Genomic DNA, 20,777 nt, shown 5'->3' with positions numbered 1-20,777 from the left:
TATTGTTGTCAAATGGGCCGTGCGCTAAATGATTGTGCCACTGTTGATTGTGTCAGAGGCTGTGGCACGTACAATCGGTTAGTGCGCGGAGCCACTCAAATTACCTAGAGAAACTCGCCCCTCCGGTGGCTCAATCCCGCTCGGAGGCGTACGCATGGTCCTAAACCAAACAGTTGCCACATTTTGTATCACATTCCAATGATAAAACTGAGTGGGGACAAAAATATGTGTGTGGGGGGGGGGGGGGGGGGGGGGCATGTCCCCCCGTCCCCAGTGAAAGTTGCACCCTGGTTTTGATGATAGTGCTGAAAGTTTTATTTCAATTTTTTATGGTGATTATCGACCGTACATTCGAAAAAATAATCTGTTTTGAAGCTGAAAATGTGCTTTCCTCTTTTATGTCCAAATGAAAAATTAGATGCATTCTTTGCGCAAACGTAGTCACTTAAAGTATTTTTTTTGCAGTAGATGTTATTGGTTTCTAGCAGTCATAGACTGAATTGTACACCAATTTACAATGATAGATTATGATCAAATAGTAAAACCCTAAACTAACACAATACTTTTAATATAATACAATGTTAAAATATGCAATATATACGAAATAATAATAGTACAACAACAATATCTGGGATGGCAGCTTTAGAAAACATATTATTAGAGGTCTTAGGAAGGCATTTCTTAGGCCCCTGGGCTATACGGTGTGCGCATTGATCAGTTGAGTGAATTATGGAATGGGAGAGTTCTGTTAGAGGCCTGTGCATGTCATAGGAATGTTCCGTTTGTGGCTGTTGTGGCGGATTTTCTTAGTAAATCAGACCCCAGGAGAGTAGTTATTCCATCATTGTTCCCTAGGCGGCGATGCTGTCCCAGTGGATCTCCAGGAGGAGACGGCAGCGTGTGACAGGCCCAGAGCCTGTGACCTGAAGAATTATAAAGATTGGTACAGGCTGGCCTCCTACTGTATCAAGTACTACAAGGCTCCTCTCAACTTCACCGACGCAGAGGTAAACAACATTCTATATGACAGGAGAACGACATTATGACACTTTCAAAGCATGTTATTGCTCTTCCTGTAGTCAGTCAGCCTGTCCATATCAATACAATGGTAATACAGTGAGTGAAGGGATGTGTTAAATCCAATGTCTTAATTAGAGGTGTCATCTAATGTATCCATCTTGCTCCCACTGGCGGATTTACCATTAGGCAGAAGAGGCAATTGCCTCAGGCCTCACATCATTTGTAGGCCGTCATTGTAAATAAGAATATGTTCTTAACTGATTTGCCTAGTTAAATGAAGGTTAAATAAAATTAAAATCAAGAAGCCTCATGAGCTGGGCATAATTCAAAAAAATATATAATAATTATTCGCTTGAGGCCCCCCCAATGCTCCGCTTCAGGCATAATAAATAGAAAAATCCCCATCAAAATGTGTCTAAGCTAGAGATATCTGTGTTTTTGCACGGCCTTTGTCTCAATCCACCTCATCCACTGACGTGGGCCTTCTGCAACGGAGGTGGAAGGGGGCTGAGTTAAAGCTACAGGAGACATCTCGAAAATCAGTCTTCTCCCAAAAACGCCTGTAGCGTCCAAACAGCTTGGCCTGGAAAACGTATTTGACCCCTCTATGGAGACATAAGACTGTCACGAACACGAAGGTGTTTTCCGTTGCTCTACGCCCCGCCACAAGTGACACGGGACTCATCTGAAGGTAACACGATAAAAATGATTGTAATTTTTTTCTTAGGCCTATGTCTTCACTCATGACATGCAGACAATTCCTTCGACCTCATGGCTTGGTTTATGCTCTGACATGCACTGTCAACTGTGGGACCTTATACAGACAGGTGTGTGCCTTTCCAAATCATGTCCAATCAATTGAATTTACCACAGGTGGACTCCAATCAAGTTGTAGAAACATCTCAAGGATGATCAATGGAAACAGGATGCACCTGAGCTCAATTTCCATTCTCATAGCAAAGGGTCTGAATACTTATGTAAATAAGGTATTTCAGTTTTTTTATTTATAATACATTTGCAAAAATGTCTAAACCTGTTTTCGCTTTGTCATTATGGGGTTTTGTGTGTAGATTGATGAGGAACATGTTTTATTTAATCCAGTTTAGAATAAGGCTGTAAAGTAACAAAATGTGGGAAAAGTGAAGATGTCTGAATACATTCAGAATGCGCTGTGCATATTTTCTCAACACCTGTCTTTCTATCGCTCTCTCTTCCTTTGACCACCTCTCTCTCTCTCCCTCCTCCTCTCAGTGTTGTATAAGTTTGTGTGGACCCACGGCTCCAACCTGAACCCCTGGGGAGCCCATCGCCTGCTGGACGAGCCGCGAGGACCGTGTGCTGATGAACTGGAGCAGTACGAGATGGATGGAGGGAGGAGTGATGGGAAGGAGAGAGGGATGGATGGTTTTTACTTGCAATAGCTGCGCTATATGTTTGTTTTTACCTACCTTAGTTGAATGCAGTGGCTAATTAACGGCTAAAATGACAAACGTGAAATAAACATTTAATGGAAGGTGGTGGGGAGGAAGTTAGAATGAATGGCGGAGGGAAGAGATGGTATTTTGAACCTCTGTCTGTCTGTCTCTCTGTATATGTGTTCTCTATCTCCAAGGCATTGGGAAGTGGAACGACCACACGTGTTTCACCAAGAAGAGCTACGTGTGCTCCTTCTAGAACAGAGTTTGAGGAGAGAGAGAGAGACTGTGGGTCTTTTCCAATATCCACACTCACATACTTAGTACGAAGCAGCAATGGGTCGCCTGGTCAAAATATTGCACTTTAAAGGATAGGGTGCCATTCCGCACTCACCCTGCTCCTTTCTCTAATGATCCCAACCCACAGATGTCCCACTTTAAAACCAAACCACAGAGAGATGTGCCTGCTTTCTGCAAACTAAAAAATGCATGAAAAATAGAAATAAAAAGTGTTAAGCAAGTAAACAACTAGAGTATTTGTTTGTCTGTTTCCAGCAGGATTTGAGTCTCTGGCAGAATCAAACGAGATTCAAATTTAAGTGACATCATTCTATTTAAGTTGTGGGTAGACTTTAATGCTTTGTAGAGGTAGGAGTTCAAATACAATAGTCCATGGTGGGTCACATGCAAAGTTAAGGATTACACATACAACCTCCACTATGAAAACATTACAGGTAAATTACAGGTTCATGTGAAATATTAGGGATATTACAATGCTACACATATATGCATTCTCTGTCCGGAGTGAAGTCTACCCTAGATACAGATCCAGGATCTGCTTCCCCTTCCCCAATCCTTACCATAACCATTTTGTGAGGAAAATGTTAAACTGATCCAAGATTATGGTCTATGGGCAATATCACCCTAAACCTACATTTGCAGCCAAACATCCCAAATTGCCACCACCCACCCCTTTCCATTCCATTGGCTGTCCGTTAGCCGTATTGCCCAATGGAAAAGGCCCCTGAGTCATTTGACTGCTTCTCTACTCCAATGAACTCCCTACTCCGATACAGCCCATTGCTGGATAAGGAGTTCTCGATCTGCGTGTCTGATACCTAATGGAGTAATGGTAGATTGGGGGAGGGGGGGAGAGAGAGAGGAAATGACTTTATTGAATTGTAAACACTTCAAGAACATCAGGAGCACATTTTCACTTAGTCTCCAGTTGCTATCAATGCATGATTTAAGTGGAAGTTAGAATTTGCCCCTTAGTTTCAACTATTCCTCTGGGCCGTATGTATCAACTTCTCAGAGTAGGCTTACTGATTTAATATCAGTTTTGCCTTTCAGATTACAATGAATAAGATCACGGGACAGGGGTGAGCTGATCCTAGATAAGCCCTCCTACTCTGAGATGGGGCCCCAGGCTTGCAAAGGCTGACACTTGTTATTAAGAGAAATATCTATATCACAGTAAGCAGGGTTGGTGTCTTGCCTCAAACTTTACCTCCTCAAACTTCTTAGCCTTGTATTGCTCTGCTCCCTTCAGAAAGTTCAAGAGTATGATGTCACAAAGCACAGTGCCCTGCAACCAATCCAAGGCAGAGAAAGAAAACAAGGTTTTAAAATAGAATAGAAAGGAATTCAAGAAATTAGGAGAGGAGAGAAGATGAGAAGAAAGGAGAAGAGAGTAGAAAATAATAATTTTATTTCCCCCGGAAATAACTTCAGTTGGCGAGACATTTTCAAACTAGCCAATAGAGACTGTGTGGATAATATTAATACAAAGTTAAGAGACTGAAGGTGGAACAGATATGTTTTAATTAAAAACTAGCCTAGAGACGGTGTGGATACTTTGTGGATAGAAAGTAGCAACTGAAAAGAAGGGCTCACCACTCCAACTGACGTAAAGGCAGCTACCATGTTGATCAGAGTCGGGATCATGTTAAACTTCCCTGCCTGTAAGAAACAAGTTAAGTAAAACATTTTTTGAAGGGGTTAAGTATTTTACAGAAGTAAACACACACACACATGACCCACCCATCTAATTACACATATATGTAGAACAGTCATGGACCCACATAGGCAATTAGACTCATGCAAACCACAGACATATTCTCTCTCTCACACACACACACACACACACACACACACACACACACACACACACACACACACACACACACACTTCCGTTAAAATCACTCACATTTCCATTGACAAGCACATCAAACCTGATGGCATAGGCCTTGAGCAGAGTACGGTAATCTGTCCCGTTGTCCATCTTGTAGTACTTAGCATACCTATCAGCACAACATGGACAGAGAGTAAGGACATGGGCAATGCACATGGGTTGACAGTTAATCCTACCCCAAGTCCCTATTTACAAACGAAGCATGTATTTAGTGAGTCCGCCAGATCAGAGGGAGTAGGGATGACCAGGGATGTTCTATTGATAAGTGTCTGAATTAGACCATTTTCCTGTCCTGCTAAGCATTCCAAATGCAACGAGTACTTTTGGTTGTCAGGGAAAATGTATGGAGTAAAAAGTACATAATTTTCTTTCGGTTTTGGAAAATTGCGCAGAAGAGGATGGCTGACATTTTACATGCCCGTAATCAATTGTGCTGTTTTGTTCGGTTTTCGCGTTGTTCGTAACTTCTTTTTATACTTATTTTGTGCATAATGTTGGTTCTACTGTCTCTTATGAACGAAAATAACTTCTGGACATCAGAACTGGGATTAATCACCACAGACTGGAGAAGCCTTTTCCTTTAATGAGTCCAACGAGAAAGATATACTGCTCTCCCGGGGACAGGCCCAGGTCCATGTCATTGCGTGAAGAAAAGACGTAGGAAAAGAGGACTGTCACACCCTGGCCTCTGTTATATTGATTTTCTTTATTAGCTTAGTTAGGTCAGGGTGTGACATGGGGGATGCTTGTGTGTTTTGTCTAGTTTAGGGTGTTTGTATTGTATAGGGGGTTGAGTGAATGGGGTTGGGCTTAGTATAGTTGTCTAGGCAAGTCTATGGTTGCCTGAATGGTTCTCAATCAGAGACAGCTGTAATTCATTGTCTCTGATTGGAAGCCATATTTTAGGCAGCCATAGACAGTAGGCTTTCGTGGGTAATTGTCTATGTTGAACGTTAGTAGCTTGTGTGTGCACTTTCGTTTGTAGCTTCACGGTCGTTTATTGTTTTGTTCGTTTTGTAAGAGTGTTTCGTTTTCGTGTTACGTCTTATAAAAGGAAGATGTATTTCTCTCACGCTGCACCTTGGTCCACTCATTCACCACAACACTACCGTGACAGAATTACCCACCAAACAAGGACCAAGCAGCGTGATTCAAGGCAGCAGCAGCAAACGCAGGATTACAGGAATTGGGAGGAAATTCTGGACAGCGGAGGACCCTGGGCACAACCGGGAGAATATCGCCGCCCCAAAGCTGAGCTGGAGGCAGCGAAAGCAGAGAGGCGCCGGTATGAGGAGCTAGCACGGCAGAGCGGCTGGCAACCCCAAAAATTTCTTGGGGGGGGGCTCTCGGGGAGTGTAGCTGGGTCAAGTAGGAGACTTGATCCAGCTCCCCGTGCTTACTGTGAGGAGCCGAAGATGGAACCAGAGCCAGTCGAGGTGGAATTGGAGGTGAGTAAGGGGAGTGAAGCTGAGACTGTGGATGAATTAATGGGGAAATTGGAGGAGAGCGAAATGAGGGAAGTGCTGTTGTGGAGCATAAAGCACCGTATCCTCTTGAAGGAGCGTGTGCGGGATTTGATGTCACCGGGAACAGCTCTCCATACTCGTCCTGAGGTGCATGCTAGCCGTCTGGTTAAGACAGTGCCTACACCACGCACCAAGCATCCTGTGCGTCTCCAGAGCCCTGTTCCTCCTCCCCGCACTAGCCCTATGGTGCGTGTCTCCTGCCCATTACCACCAGTGCCTACACCACGCACCAAGCCTCCTGTGCGTCTCCAGAGTCCTGTGCGTCCTGTTGCTGCTCGCCGCACTAGCCCTGAGATGCGTGTCCCCAGCCCGGTACCACCAGTTCCGGCACCACGCACTAGGCCTAATGTGCGTCTCCAGAGCCCTGTACGCACTGTTCCTTCTCCCCGCACTCGCCCTGAGGTGCGTGCCCTCAGTCCGGTACCACCAGTTTCGACACCACGCACCAGGCCTATAGTGCGCTTTGAGAAACCAGTGTGCCCTGTTCCTGCTCCTCGCAATAGCCCTATGGTGCGTGTCTCCTGCCCATTACCACCAGTGCCTACACCACGCACCAAACCTCCTGTGTGTCTCCAGAGTCCTGTGCGTCCTGTTGCTGCTCCCCGCACTAGCCTTGAGGTGCGTGTCTCCAGTCCGGCACCACCAGTTCCGGCACCACGCACCAGGCCTACTGTGCACCTCAGCAGGTCAGAGTCGGCCGTCTGCCCAACGCCGCCTGAACTGCCCGTCTGACCAACGCCGCCTGAACTGCCCGTCTGCCCAACGGCGCCTGAACTGCCCATCTGCCCAACGGCGCCTGAACTGCCCGTCTGCCCAACGGCGCCTGAACTGCCCGTCTGCTCAACGGCGCCTGAACTGCCCGTCTGCCCAACGCCGTCTGAACTGTCCGTCTGCCAAGAGCCTTCAAAGCCGCCCGTCTGTACTGAGCCTGCAAAGCCGCCCGTCTGTACTGAGCCTTCAAAGCCACCCGTCTGTCCTGAGCCTTCAGAGCCGTCCGCCAGACAGGAGCCGCTAGAGCCGTCCGCCAGACAGGAGCCGCTAGAGCCGTCCGCCAGACAGGAGCCGTTAGAGCCGTCCGCCAGACAGGAGCCGCCAGAGCCGTCCGCCAGACAGGAGCAGCCAGAGCCTTCCGCCAGCCAGGAGCAGCCAGAGCCTTCCGCCAGCCATGAGCAGCCAGAGCCTTCCGCCAGCCATGAGCAGCCAGAGCCTTCCGCCAGCCATGAGCAGCCAGAGCCTTCCGCCAGCCATGACCAGCCAGAGCCGTCAGCCAGCCATGACCAGCCAGAGCCGTCAGCCAGCCATGACCCGCCAGAGCCGTCAGCCAGCCATGACCCGCCAGAGCCGTCAGCCAGCCATGACCCGCCAGAGCCGTCAGCCAGCCATGACCCGCCAGAGCCGCCAGTCAGCCAGGATCCGCCAGAGCCGCCAGTCAGCCAGGATCTGCCAGAGCCACCAAAGCGGGTATTAACTATGGTGGAGTGGGGGCCACGTCCTGCGCCGGAGCCGCCACCGCGGACAGATGCCCACCCAGACCCTCCCCTGGAGTGTTAGGGGTGCGTCCGGAGTCCGCACCTCAGGAGGGGGGTATTGTCACATCCTGACCATAGTTCTTGTGTGTTTTGCTTGTTTAGTGTTGGTCAGGACGTGAGCTGGGTGGGAATTCTATGTTGTGTGTCTAGTTTGTCTGTTTCTATGTTCAGCCTAATATGGTTCTCAATCAGAGGCAGCTGTCTATCGTTGTCCCTGATTGAGAATCATATATAGGTGGCTTGTTTTGTGTTGGGGATTTGTGGGTAATTGTCTATGTGTAGTGTTTAGTGTCAGCACTATTTGTTTGAATAGCTTCACGGTCGTCTGTTTGTTGTTTTTGTTCGTTTGTTTCGTCTTCATAATAAAAGAAGATGTCTTTCTATCACGCTGCGCCTTGGTCCTCTATTCAAAGTTACGACGATCGTGACAATAGTTCAAATAAACCCGATTTAATCTATAAAAATGCTTGTCACAGAAGTAGATGACTTGCAGTTTGGATCAGATAAGACAGAGTTAATTTACACTAAATCAATTAATAGGGACATTTTAGGTGTCAGACTGAATTTTTTCTTCCATCAAGCTGTGCCATGGTAAAATCACTGATCTAGCTTAAAGCCATTTATTACCCATAGGCAACCCAATTTGATGAAGAAGACAATGCTCTGATCATTGACTGATCACTCCCAACCCATAGGAATCCCCTCCCATTTGACTACTTTAAAATGGTGTACGCCCTCAATGGCAATGTCCATGCAAAAACTGGTTATGTACATCTAGATATCTCTATGTATCTCTATGGGGCTCACTCTCTTAAAGGCCAGAGGTCAGAGGTCATGGCTACCTGAAGTTGTACCCGGGGGAGACGCTGTTCTTCTCCGACATGGCGTCCAGCCGGGTGAAGGAGTAGGAGGGGTTACACTCATCCTCTGACTGGTCCAGGTCACACATCCAGCCAATCTTTATACCTATCACCCCTCCCTGTAGGAAGGGGTTGACATGCATTTAGAAAATCTCTCTCATTTGTTACTTTAGGAGAGTTGGAAAAAGACAGCATTTGAATGTAGCCTAAAGGGGAAGGAGTGAATACAGCCGATGGGTAGGAAAAAGAGAGAAAGAGAGCATAATATGTGAGTATATAAAAAGACTGGTATCGATGGAAATTACTGTGGATAGAAATCACAGGAGGCTGCTAATAACGTCCGGAACGGGGCAACTGAAATGGCATCAAACAACTGGAAACCACGTGTTTGATGTATTTGTTACCATTCCACTGATTCCACTCCAGTCATGAATAAGAACCTGTTCTCCCCAATTAAGGTGCCACCAATAGTAATACAGTGCATTCAGAAGGTATTCAGAACCTTTCCTTCATTACACATTTTGTTACATGACAGCCTTATTCTAAAATGGATAAAATAATTTCCCCCCCTCATCAATCTACACACAATAACCATAATGACAAAGCAAAAACTGTTTTTTAGAAATGTTTGCAAATGTATATAGTTTTTAAAAACAGAAATATCTAATTTACATAAGTATTCAGACTATTTGCTAGTATTCAGACTATTCACCTTCCGGAGACACCTGAAACCCCACCTCTTCAAGGAATACCTAGGATAGGATAAAGCAATCCTTCTGCCCCCCCCCCCCTTAAAAGATTTAGATGCACTATTGTAAAGTGGCTGTTCCACTGGATGTCATTAGGTGAATGCACCAATTTGTAAGTCGCTCTGGATAAGAGCGTCTGCTAAATGACTTAAATGTAAATGTAAATGAAATTGAGCTCAGGTGCATCCTGTTTCCATCGATTATCCTTGAGATGTTTCTACAACTTGATTGGAGTCCACCTGTGGTAAATTCAATTGATTGGACATGATTTGGAACGGCACACACCTGTCTATATGAGGTCCCACAGTTGACAGTGCATGTCAGAGCAAAAACCAAGCAACGAGGTCGAAGGGATTCTCTGTAGAGCTCTGAGACAGGATTGTGTCGAGGCACAGATCTAGTGAAGGGTACCAAAATGTTTCTGCAGCATTGAAGGTCCCCAAGAACACAGTGGCCTCCATCATTCTTAAAAGGAAATACTTTGCAACCACCAAGACTCTTCCTATAGCTGGACACCCGGGCCAAACTGAGCAATTGGGAGAGAAGGGCCTTGGTCAGGGAGGTGATCAAGAACCCTATGGTCACTCTGACAGAGCCCCAGAGTTCCTCTGTGAAGATGGAGAACCTTCCATAAGGACAACCATCTCTGCAGCACTCCATCAATCAGGCCTTTATGGTAGAGTGGCCAGACGGAAGCCTCTCCTCAGTAAAAGGCACATGACAGCCCATTTGGAGTTTTCCAAAAGGCACCAAAAAAAAACAAGATTCTATGGTCTGATGAAACCAAGATTGAACTCTGGCCTGGCACCATCCCTACGGTAAAGCATGGTGGTGGTAGCATCATGCTGTGGGGATGTTTTTCAGCGGCAGGGACTGGGAGATGAACGGAGCAAACTACAGAGATCCTTGATGAAAACCTGCTCCAGACTGCTCAGGACCTCTGTTCAAACAGCCACACAACTTAGAAGTGGCTTCGGGGCAAGTCCCTAAATGTCCTTGAGTGGCCCAGCCAGAGCCCGGACCTGAAGTCAATCGAACATCTCTGGAGAGACCTCAAAATAGCTGTGCAGTGACATTCCTCATCCAACCTGACAGAGCTTGAGAGGATCTGCAGAGAAGAATGGGAGAAACTCCCCAAATACAGGTGTGCCAAGCTTGTAGCATCATACCCAAGAAGACTCGAGGCTGTAATCGCTGCCAAATGTGCTTCAACAAAGTACTGAGTAAAGGGTCTGAATACTTACGTAAATGTGATATTTCCGTTTTTTATATTAAAAAAAAGAAATTGCCCCAAAAAATCCAAAAGCCTGTTTTTGCATTGTCATTATGGGGCATTGTGTGTAGAATGATGAGGGAAAATAACAATTTAATCAATTTTAGAATAAGGCTGTAACATAACAACATGTGGAAAAAGTGAAGGGGTCTGAATACTTTCTGAATGAACTGTATGTCAAGTTAATATACTCGTATGGATATACACCTGGGAGTGAACCACCATACCTTCTGTGCCAGCGTGGTAAAGTTCTGGTGTGCATAGCGGATGACGTCCCCCACCCTGAAGATGGGACAGTAGGTATTGTTCTCATGGTCAAAGTTACACGCCTTGATGTACTGAGGGGTGATGGTGGGCAGGAAGTTACCCCTGAGACATGCACACACACACACACACACACACACACACACACACAGGAGAGACAGTTAGAGTTGTTACATGATTATCTTTATCTCTGTCATCAACATCATCATCATCCTCACTTGGTGAAGTTGAAGAGGGGGAAACGGATGCTGTTCTTGATGAAGATGGTAAAGTTCTCCACCTCCATCATAGGATGCCTGAGGGAAGGTCAGAAAGAAGACCATGTTCATTCATCAACATACACATCTGAGCGCGACGTATGCTCTGACATCGCTCGTCCATATGTATACAGTCTTAATTCATTCCTACTTAGATTTGTGTGTACTGGGTATATGTTGTGTAATTTGTTAGATATTACTTGTAAGATATTACTGCACTGTCGGAGCTAGAAGCACAAGCGTTTCGCTTCAACCGCAATAACATCTGCTAATCACGTGTATGTGACCAATAACATCTGCTAATCACGTGTATGTGACCAATAACATCTGCTAATCACGTGTATGTGACCAATAACATCTGCTAATCACGTGTATGTGACCAATAACATCTGCTAATCACGTGTATGTGACCAATAACATCTGCTAATCACGTGTATGTGACCAATAACATCTGCTAATCACGTGTATGTGACCAATAACATCTGCTAATCACGTGTATGTGACCAATAACATCTGCTAATCACGTGTATGTGACCAATAACATCTGCTAATCACGTGTATGTGACCAATAACATCTGCTAATCACGTGTATGTGACCAATAACATCTGCTAATCACGTGTATGTGACCAATAACATCTGCTAATCACGTGTATGTGACCAATAACATCTGCTAATCACGTGTATGTGACCAATAACATCTGCTAATCACGTGTATGTGACCAATAACATCTGCTAATCACGTGTATGTGACCAATAACATCTGCTAATCACGTGTATGTGACCAATAACATCTGCTAATCACGTGTATGTGACCAATAACATCTGCTAATCACGTGTATGTGACCAATAACATCTGCTAATCACGTGTATGTGACCAATAACATCTGCTAATCACGTGTATGTGACCAATAACATCTGCTAATCACGTGTATGTGACCAATAACATCTGCTAATCACGTGTATGTGACCAATAACATCTGCTAATCACGTGTATGTGACCAATAACATCTGCTAATCACGTGTATGTGACCAATAACATCTGCTAATCACGTGTATGTGACCAATAACATCTGCTAATCACGTGTATGTGACCAATAACATCTGCTAATCACGTGTATGTGACCAATAACATCTGCTAATCACGTGTATGTGACCAATAACATCTGCTAATCACGTGTATGTGACCAATAACATCTGCTAATCACGTGTATGTGACCAATAACATCTGCTAATCACGTGTATGTGACCAATAACATCTGCTAATCACGTGTATGTGACCAATGCATTTGATTTGGAAGTGTCGCCGCCGTGTCGGCTCTCCACAGCCGACTGGCCGGTGCTCAGCAGGGTTCCATCCCCGAAGGTGTCTCACCCTTCCCTGGAGAACAGAGCTGTTCTCGACCCAGCCAACCAGCCATGGAGATACGTCACCCGACGTCGAAGACAGCGTCCTCTGGCAACAGGGGTCTTCTTGAAAAACTCAAAACAACGGCCAATCGTTTCAGGACCAGTACCATCGTTGGGCCGTGGGTGTGAAAGATTCAGCAGGCTACTGGCCTTACACATCTGGCAAAAATATTATTGTAGCTCTGCTTGAGTCACCTTTATAGATAACTTTGACACCTTCTGGAAACAGAAGATACTCTACAGGAATGACAGAGTCCATCCAAATCATCTTGGCGCCTGCATTTCAAGGCTGCGTTGAAACAATGACTTATCAATGACCCAAGACCAGCTCAGCTAATCCCTACCATTGAGATGTCATAATGCTGCATTAAATGTACATTATCATAAAGGCATTGGCAGACACAATGTAAATAACTTAATTTATGTCCCCCTAATTGCCCTGAATACCGTTATTGACCCTACAGCTATTGGATGCAGTAATCATGAGCCTATGAACCAGAGTTACACTGTTAGCACTGAGGGAGTGTACCCTAGTAGGAAGACCACTTTGTGCAGCTCACCCTGCACTATCAAGTCTACCTCTGATAAACTTCCCAGTAAAGCATTAAAAACAATCAAGCAATCCAGGAAAGTGCTAAAAAATAGCCCATAGTAACATATGCAGTCTGAGAAACAAGGTCCATGAAGTCAATAACTTGCTTGCAACAGATGACATTCATATGTCATTCATATACCTCTCTTTCGTATCGTCCGAGATCCCTAAAGATTGGAAAGCTCTCTTCAAAGGGGGTGACACTCTAGACCCAAAATGTTATAGACCTATAACCATCCTGCCCTGCCTTTCTAAAGTCTTCGAAAGCCAAGTTAATAAACAGATCACTGACCATTTCGAATCCCACCGTACCTTCTCCGCTGTGCAATCCGGTTTTAGAGCTGGTCATGGGTGCACCTCAGCCACGCTCAAGGTCCTAAACGATATCATAACCGGCATCGATAAAAGACAGTACTGTGCAGCTGTCTTCATCGACCTGGCCAAGGCTTTCGACTCTGTCAATCACCGTATTCTTATCAGCAGACTCAACAGCCTTGGTTTCTCAAATGACTGCCTCGCCTGGTTCAGCAACTACTTCTCAGACAGAGTTCAGTGTGTCAAATCGGAGGGCCTGGTGTCAGGACCTCTGGCAGTCTCTATGGGGGTGCCACAGGGTTAAATTCTAGGGCCGACTCTTTTCTCTGTATATATCAACGATGTCGCTCTTGCTGCGGGTGATTCCCTGATCCACCTCTACGCAGACGACACCATTCTGTATACATCTGGCCCTTCTTTGGACACTGTGTTAACTAACCTCTAAACGAGCCTCAATGCCATACAACACTCCTTCCGTGGCCTCCAACTGCTCTTAAACGCTAGTAAAACCAAATGCGTGCTTTTCAACCGTTCGCTGCCCGCACCCGCCCGCCCGACTAGCATCACTACTCTGGACAGTTCTGACTTAGAATATGCGGACAACTACAATTACCTAGGTGTCTGGCTAGACTGCAAACTCTCCTTCCAGACTCATATTAAACATCTCCAATCCAAAATTAAATCTAGAATCGGCTTTCTATTTCGCAACAAAGCCTCCTTCACTCACGCCGCCAAACATACCCTCATAAAACTGACTATCCTACCGATCCTCGACTTCAGCGAAGTCGTTTACAAAAAAGCTTCCAATACTCTACTCAGCAAACTGGATGCAGTCTATCACAGTGCCATCCGTTTTTGTCACCAAAGCCCCTTATTTGCTTTATCTTGGCCAGATCGCAGTTGTAAATGAGAACTTGTTTTCAACTAGCCTACCTGGTTAAATAAAGGTGAAAAAAAAAATATATATATATATATTCTGACTATCTCTGAAACTCACTTAGATAATACCTTTGATGATACAGTGGTTGCAATACATAGTTATAATGTTTACCGAAAAGACAGAAATGCCAATGGGGGCGGTGTTGCGGTGTATATAAAGAACCACATTCCTATAAAGCTTAGATCTAATGTTAAATACTGTTGAAGTAATATGGCTACAGGTTCATCTGCCTCACATAAAGCCCATTCTTGTGGGAAGCTGCTGTAGACCACCAAGTGCTAACAGTCAGTATCTGGATAATATGCGTGAAATGCTTGATAATGTATGTGACATCAACAGAGAAGTATATTTTCTGAGTGATTTAAATATTGACTGGCTCTCATCAAGCTGCCCACTCAGGAAACAACTTCAAACTGTAACCAGTGCCTGCAACCTGGTTCAGGTTGTCAGTCAATCTACCTGTAACGGCTTTCCTCCTCCTCTTCATCCGAAGAGGAGGAGCAGGGATTGAACCAAAATGCAGCATTGTGTGATGACATACTATTTATTTAAACAAGACACAAAACGAACTATACTTGATTAACTACAAAAACAACAAACGACGTAGACGCACCTGAACATAAGAACTTACATATAACGAAGAACGCATGAAAACAGGAAGAGACTACATAAACCGAACAAACAAAACCGAAACAGTCCCATGTGGCGTAACATAACACAGACACAGGAGACAACCACCCACAAACAAACAATGTGAAACCACCTACCTTAATATGGCTCTCAATCAGAGGAAATGAAAACCACCTGCCTCTAATTGAGAGCCATATCAGGTCACCCTTAACAAACATAGAAACACACAACATAGACTACCCACCCAAACTCACGCCCTGACCGTCAAACACATACAAAATAACAGAAAACCGGTCAGGAACGTGACACTACCATGGTATTTACAAACAGCACAGGAATGATTAGCAATTGATCACATCTTTACTAATGCTGCAGAAATTTGCTTCAGTATCCAAATCCATAGGATGTAGTGATCACAATATAAAAGCCATATCTAGGAAAACCAAAGTTCCAAAAGCTGGGCCTAATATAGTGTATAAGAGGTCATACAACAAGTTTTGTAGTGATTCATATGTTGATGATGCAAAGAATATTTGCTGGTCTGTGGTGTGTAATGATGAGTAACCAGACGCTGCACTTGACACATTTATGAAATTGCTTATTCCAGTTACTAATAAGCATGCACCCATTAAGAAAGTGACTGTAAAAACTGTTAAATCCCCTTGGATTGATGAGGAATTGAAAAATGTTATGGTTGAGAGGGAGGAGGCAAAAGGTATGGCAAATAAGTCTGGCAGCCCAACTGATTGGCAAACGTACTGCAAATGAAGAAATAATGTGACTAAGCTAAATAAACTATACTATGAAACAAAGATAAATTATATAAAGAATGATGGAGCACCTTAAATGACATTTTGGGGAAAAAAGCCAACTCGGCTCCCTCATTCATTGAATCATGCCAGCAAGAAATTCTGACACTACACATCCAAGTATATCTGACCAAATTATGAAAGACAAAAATTGTACTTTTGAATTCCGTAAAGTCAGTGTGGAAGGCGTGAAAAAATGATTGTTGTCTATCAATAATGACAAGCCACCGGGGTCTGACAATCTGAATGGAAAATTATTGAGGATAATAGCGGACGATTTGCCACATCTTCAATTTAAGCCTACTAGAAAGCGTGTGCCCTCAGGCCTGGAGGGAAGCTAAAGTCATCCCCTACCCAAGAATAGTAAAGCACCTCTTACTGGCTCAAAAAGCCAACCAATCAGCCTGTTACCAACCCTTAGTAAACTTCTGGAGACAATTGTGTTTGACCAGATACAATGCTATTTCACAGTAAACAAATTGACAACAGACTTTCAGCATGCATATAGGGAAGGACACTCAACAAGCATGGTTGAGAGAAATTGATAATAAAATGATTGTGGGGGCTGTCTTGTTAGACTTCAGTGCAGCTTTTGACATTATCAATCATAGTCTGCTGCTGGAAAAATGTATGTGTTATGGCTTTACACCCCCTGCTATAATGTGGATAAATAGTTACTTATCTAACAGAACACAGAGGGTGTTCTTTAATGGAAGCCTCTCAAACATAATGCAGGTAGAATCAGGAATTCCCCAGGGTAGCTGTTTAGGCCCCTTGCTTTTTTCAATCAATACTAACGACATGCCACTGGCTTTGAGTAAGGCCAGTGTGTTTATGTATGCGGATGACTCAACACTATACATGTCAGCTACTCCAGTGACTGAAATGACTGCAACACTCAACAAAGAGCTACAGTTAGTTTTGGAATGGGTAGCAAGGAATAAGTTACTCCTAAATATTTCCAAAACGAAAAGCATTGTATTTGGAACAAATTATTCACTAAATCCTAAACCGTCACTACATCTCGTAATGAATAATGTGGAAATTGAGCAAGTTGAGGTGAATAAACTGTTTGGAGTAACCCTGGATTGTAAACTGTCATGGTCAAAACATATTGATACAACAGTAGCTAAGATGGGGAGACGTCTGTCAATAATAAAGCGCTGCTCTGCCTTTTAAACAACACTATCAACAAGGCAGGTCCTACAGTCCCTGGTTTTGTCGCAACTGGACTACTGTTCAATCGTGTGGTCAGGTGCCACAAAGAGGGACTTGGGAAAGTACACAGAGAGCTAACATTAATGACATACATGCATGTCAATCTCTCATGGCTCAAGGTGGAAGAGAGATTGACTTCCTCATTACTTGTTTTTGAAAAGAGGTGTTAACAAGGTGAAGGTACCGAACTGTCTGTTTAAAATACTAGCACACAGCTCAGACACCCATGCATACCCTGATGCAAGCGGTAACTGATGTAACTGATGCAAGCGGTAGAATCAGATTTAAAAAGCAGGTAAAAATACACCTTATAGAACAGCGGGGACTGTGAAGTAACACAAACATAGGCACAGACACATGCACACACACACACACATGATTACATATGCACTATACACACACATACACATGGATTCTGCATTGTAGACATGTGGTTGTGGAGTATAGGCCTGAGGGCACACACTTAGTGTTGTAATGTTTTTAAAATGGTATAACTGCCTTAATTTTGCCAGACCCCAGAAAGAGTAGCTGCTGCCTTGTCAAATACACACGCACGCTCACGGTTACCCACGTCTTGATGTAGTCGATCTCCGCCGGGCACCAGCCTCTGATCTCACAGGTGTTGAGGGTGTCGTTGAAATGTACACACCTGCCCGTCGGAAGACCTGAGGAAGAGAGGTAGGGAAAAGAGAGAAGGGGATAGAGAGAGAGAGAGGTAGGGGAGAGAGACACAGAGAAAGAAAGAAAGTGAGGATATATGACACAGACAGGGGGAGGACGGATAGGGACAATAAATGACAAAGACCAAACCATTATTCTGGAAGCAACTGTTTGGCAAATTCTGTAACATCTTCTATCCTCTGAAGGAAAGACAATAAAAAAGTGAATTGATACAGAAAAAGTGGAGAACCTCACCATTTCCTCCAGGCTTGTTGAGGAACCTAGTGCAGTTGTTGTCGTGTGTACACTTGTATTTCATCTCACTCTGTGCATCACACATAATACACTGTTAGAGTAACATACAGAGACAGAGAGAGAAAGACAGAGAGAGACAGACAGACACAAAGAGACAGACAGAGAGAGAAGGAGACAGAAAGAGACAGACAGAGAAAGAGACAGAGGAGACAGAGGAGAGAGAGAGAGAGAGAGAGAGAGAGAGAGAGAGAGAGAGAGACAGAAAGAGACAGACAGAAAGAGACAGAGGAGAGAGAGAAAGAGACAGACAGAAAGAGACAGAGGAGAGAGAGAACATATGGGGGGGAGACAACAGAGGCCCGATGGTAGAGTAAGTGGTCTCACTTCGGGACAGTATCCCTGCACCTGGTTCTCTGTGGTGATGAATTTAGTGATGATGCAGAACACAGAGGCCCCCTGTCAGACCACACACACACACACACACACACACACACACACACACACACACACACACACACACACACACACACACACACACACACACACACACACACACACACACACACACACACACACACACACACACACACACACACACACACACACACACACACACACACACACACACACAGCATCAAAAACACTCCCATTTCCATTGACCATCACATCAAACCTGATGTCATAATCCACACATACCTCAGTATCAATATTTGGTATCCATTTTGTGTCAAGTATTAAGTGGTGTTTAAAGGGCTTTTAACAAATCCACTACCCACAAAGCGCCTACAACAACCCAAATATAAAGAAAGACTGAGCAAGCAGAGGAGACAGAGGCTATACAACAACTATACAAAGGCTCCTTAGTCAATCAATCAATGCCAATTGTCAACATCAACATAAGGCATCCAAATATCTCAGACCATAATCAATAGAGTGTCGCCTGTCTGTGTGTGTGTCCTGTGTGTGTGTGTGTGTGTGTGTGCGTACAGATGTTTGCGTGTGTTTGTGTGTTACCTGAGAGGGGGTGACGTACTCAGCTACGTCCATGACTCGGTTGTTGTACAGTCCAAAGCCTTTGACTTTGGTCATGACAGACGATTCTATAGCCGTGTCTCTGATCTGGTACGCCTTCTCATGCACAAACACCCACCTGAGAGAGGTGCAAGAGAGGAGAGGAAGAAGGAGATAGAAGAAGAGAGGGGGGGTTGGAGAGAGATAACATTGCATAAGCGGGGTTGAGATAACATAATGGGAAAATCATTCAATCACAGTTTCCCTTCTCTTTCTGTCACGTATAGTAGAGCAATAATGAATGCTCTATGAGTCTTTAAAGACTAGCCCTTTGTTGGGCTGAAAGAGATTCTAATTAACAAACAATAGATTTGTAAGATTGAGCTCCATAAGCACAAGACGTTGAAACAAACGTTTGGTTGAAAAGACGTTGAAAATACATAAAGCACAGCCTTTATAATGAGAAATGTGCGTCTGACTGGAAGTGTGCGGAGACTTTTTCCTGTTTCTCCAATGAAAGACGTTGAAAAGACGTCTTTCAACCAATTCCTCTCACCGGGAGATCCAGAATGTGAGTGATAGAGCGATACTACTGACCCGATGAAGTAGGTGATGATGAGGAGCTGAACGACGCGGTTGATGATCCCGATGGTCCAGCTCTTCACCACCACCGACTTGGTGGTCTCGTAGGTGAAGAAGTCCGTGATAAACGTCCACATCCTGGCGTTGAGGCAACCCGCAACACCCAATAAATTCAACGTGTCACAGCCAACAATCCACAGAATGCCTCTTCAGAGAGTGTGTACAGTATGTGACTTAGCTACCCCCCCCCCCCCAAAACAAAAGACAAATCTCAAGATGTGTTGGTTTCCCTACACACTAAAACACTGCTATTTGTTCCAAAAAAGCAACCTGATCCTATTCTTCTCTTCTTTCAAAAAGGTCCAAATAACAGACCTCAATGTCGCTGCTGAAGTAGTGAAATGGTAAACATCTTTACCCCCCTCTCTCATCTCTCTTTTTACCCCCCTCTCCATCTCTCTCTTTACCTCGCTCTCTCCATCTCTTTACCCCCCTCCCTCCCTCCCCCTCTCTCTTTACCCCCCTCTCCATCTCTCTCTTTACCTCGCTCTCTCCATCTCTCTCTAACTCCCTCCCTCCCCCTCTCTTTACCCCCCTCCCTCCCTCCCCCTCTCTCTTTCTGTCTCTGCTTTTTTCTTTCCTCCACTTACCAGATTGACTCTCAACCTCTTTATCTTTCTTTCTTCTCTTCTGCTTCCCCTAATGCTCTCCACACACACACACACACACACACACACACACACACACACACACACACACACACACACACACACACACACACACACACACACACACACACACACACACACACACACTAAAAGATGAGGAACAGACTTGAGAGTTAAGGAGGAGGAGATTCATTTCCTGAGTGGTGCCAGTCAGTCTGTCAGCATCCTCAGTAAAATTACCAAAACTGGAGTTCGAAGTAAAATACAATCCCATTACAATTAATGACAGACACAGACACGCGCACACACTAACATTTAATGAGCAGTAACCTTGATTGTTCATTTCCTCATCTGTTGTCTTTGGCCCTTAACCTGAGGTCTAGAAGTCCATGACCATAGCATGTTATAGATACATTTTCATATATAGCGATTTCACCCGATGTTTCAACCGTGTCTTTATCCCAAATGGCACCCTATTCCCTATATAATGCCCTACTTTTGACCAGGGTCCATAGGTCAAAAGTAGTGCACTATGAAGGGAATAGGGCGTCATTTGGGATGCATCCCCTTGTCTTTGACCATGCTCATTGAAAGATGAACA

General features: G+C 44.6%; 1 protein-coding gene across 2 annotated transcripts; it reads right to left on the bottom strand.

Moving 5' to 3' along the window:
- Positions 1-3,048: 3,048 nt before the first annotated feature.
- LOC129840957 (P2X purinoceptor 3-like) lies at positions 3,049-19,749 on the bottom strand. Of its 2 annotated transcripts, XM_055909024.1 has the most exons (12): positions 19,524-19,749; positions 18,930-19,065; positions 18,300-18,371; positions 17,916-17,985; positions 17,572-17,665; positions 11,050-11,127; positions 10,795-10,936; positions 8,528-8,664; positions 4,646-4,739; positions 4,332-4,397; positions 3,946-4,023; positions 3,049-3,553 (listed from the first exon to the last, which is right to left on the bottom strand). In XM_055909024.1, the coding sequence occupies exons 1-12, from the start codon at positions 19,643-19,645 to the stop codon at positions 3,431-3,433; spliced, it is 1,212 nt and encodes a 403-aa protein (XP_055764999.1). In that variant the 5' UTR covers positions 19,646-19,749; the 3' UTR covers positions 3,049-3,430. The 2 variants fall into 2 exon arrangements, with proteins under 2 accessions (XP_055764999.1, XP_055765000.1); XM_055909025.1 differs by lacking the exon at positions 18,300-18,371.
- Between the last annotated feature and the right edge of the window lie 1,028 nt (positions 19,750-20,777).

The sequence above is a fragment of the Salvelinus fontinalis genome, chromosome 42 (assembly GCF_029448725.1).
Source record: "Salvelinus fontinalis isolate EN_2023a chromosome 42, ASM2944872v1, whole genome shotgun sequence".
Lineage (NCBI taxonomy): Eukaryota > Metazoa > Chordata > Actinopteri > Salmoniformes > Salmonidae > Salvelinus > Salvelinus fontinalis.
Note: the sequence above shows the minus strand (reverse complement) of the source record. Positions and strands in the feature narration are given on the sequence as shown.

Coding starts and splice junctions, on each gene's coding strand:
- LOC129840957 (XM_055909024.1), bottom strand. CDS start 19,645: ATGTGGACGTTTATCACGGACTTCTTCACCTACGAGACCACCAAGTCG. Junction 17,666..17,915: donor CAACAAGCCTGGAGGAAATG/GTGAGGTTCTCC, acceptor TCTCTTCCTCAG/GTCTTCCGACGGGCAGGTGT. Junction 4,398..4,645: donor ATGTGCTTGTCAATGGAAAT/GTGAGTGATTTT, acceptor TGTTTCTTACAG/GCAGGGAAGTTTAACATGAT.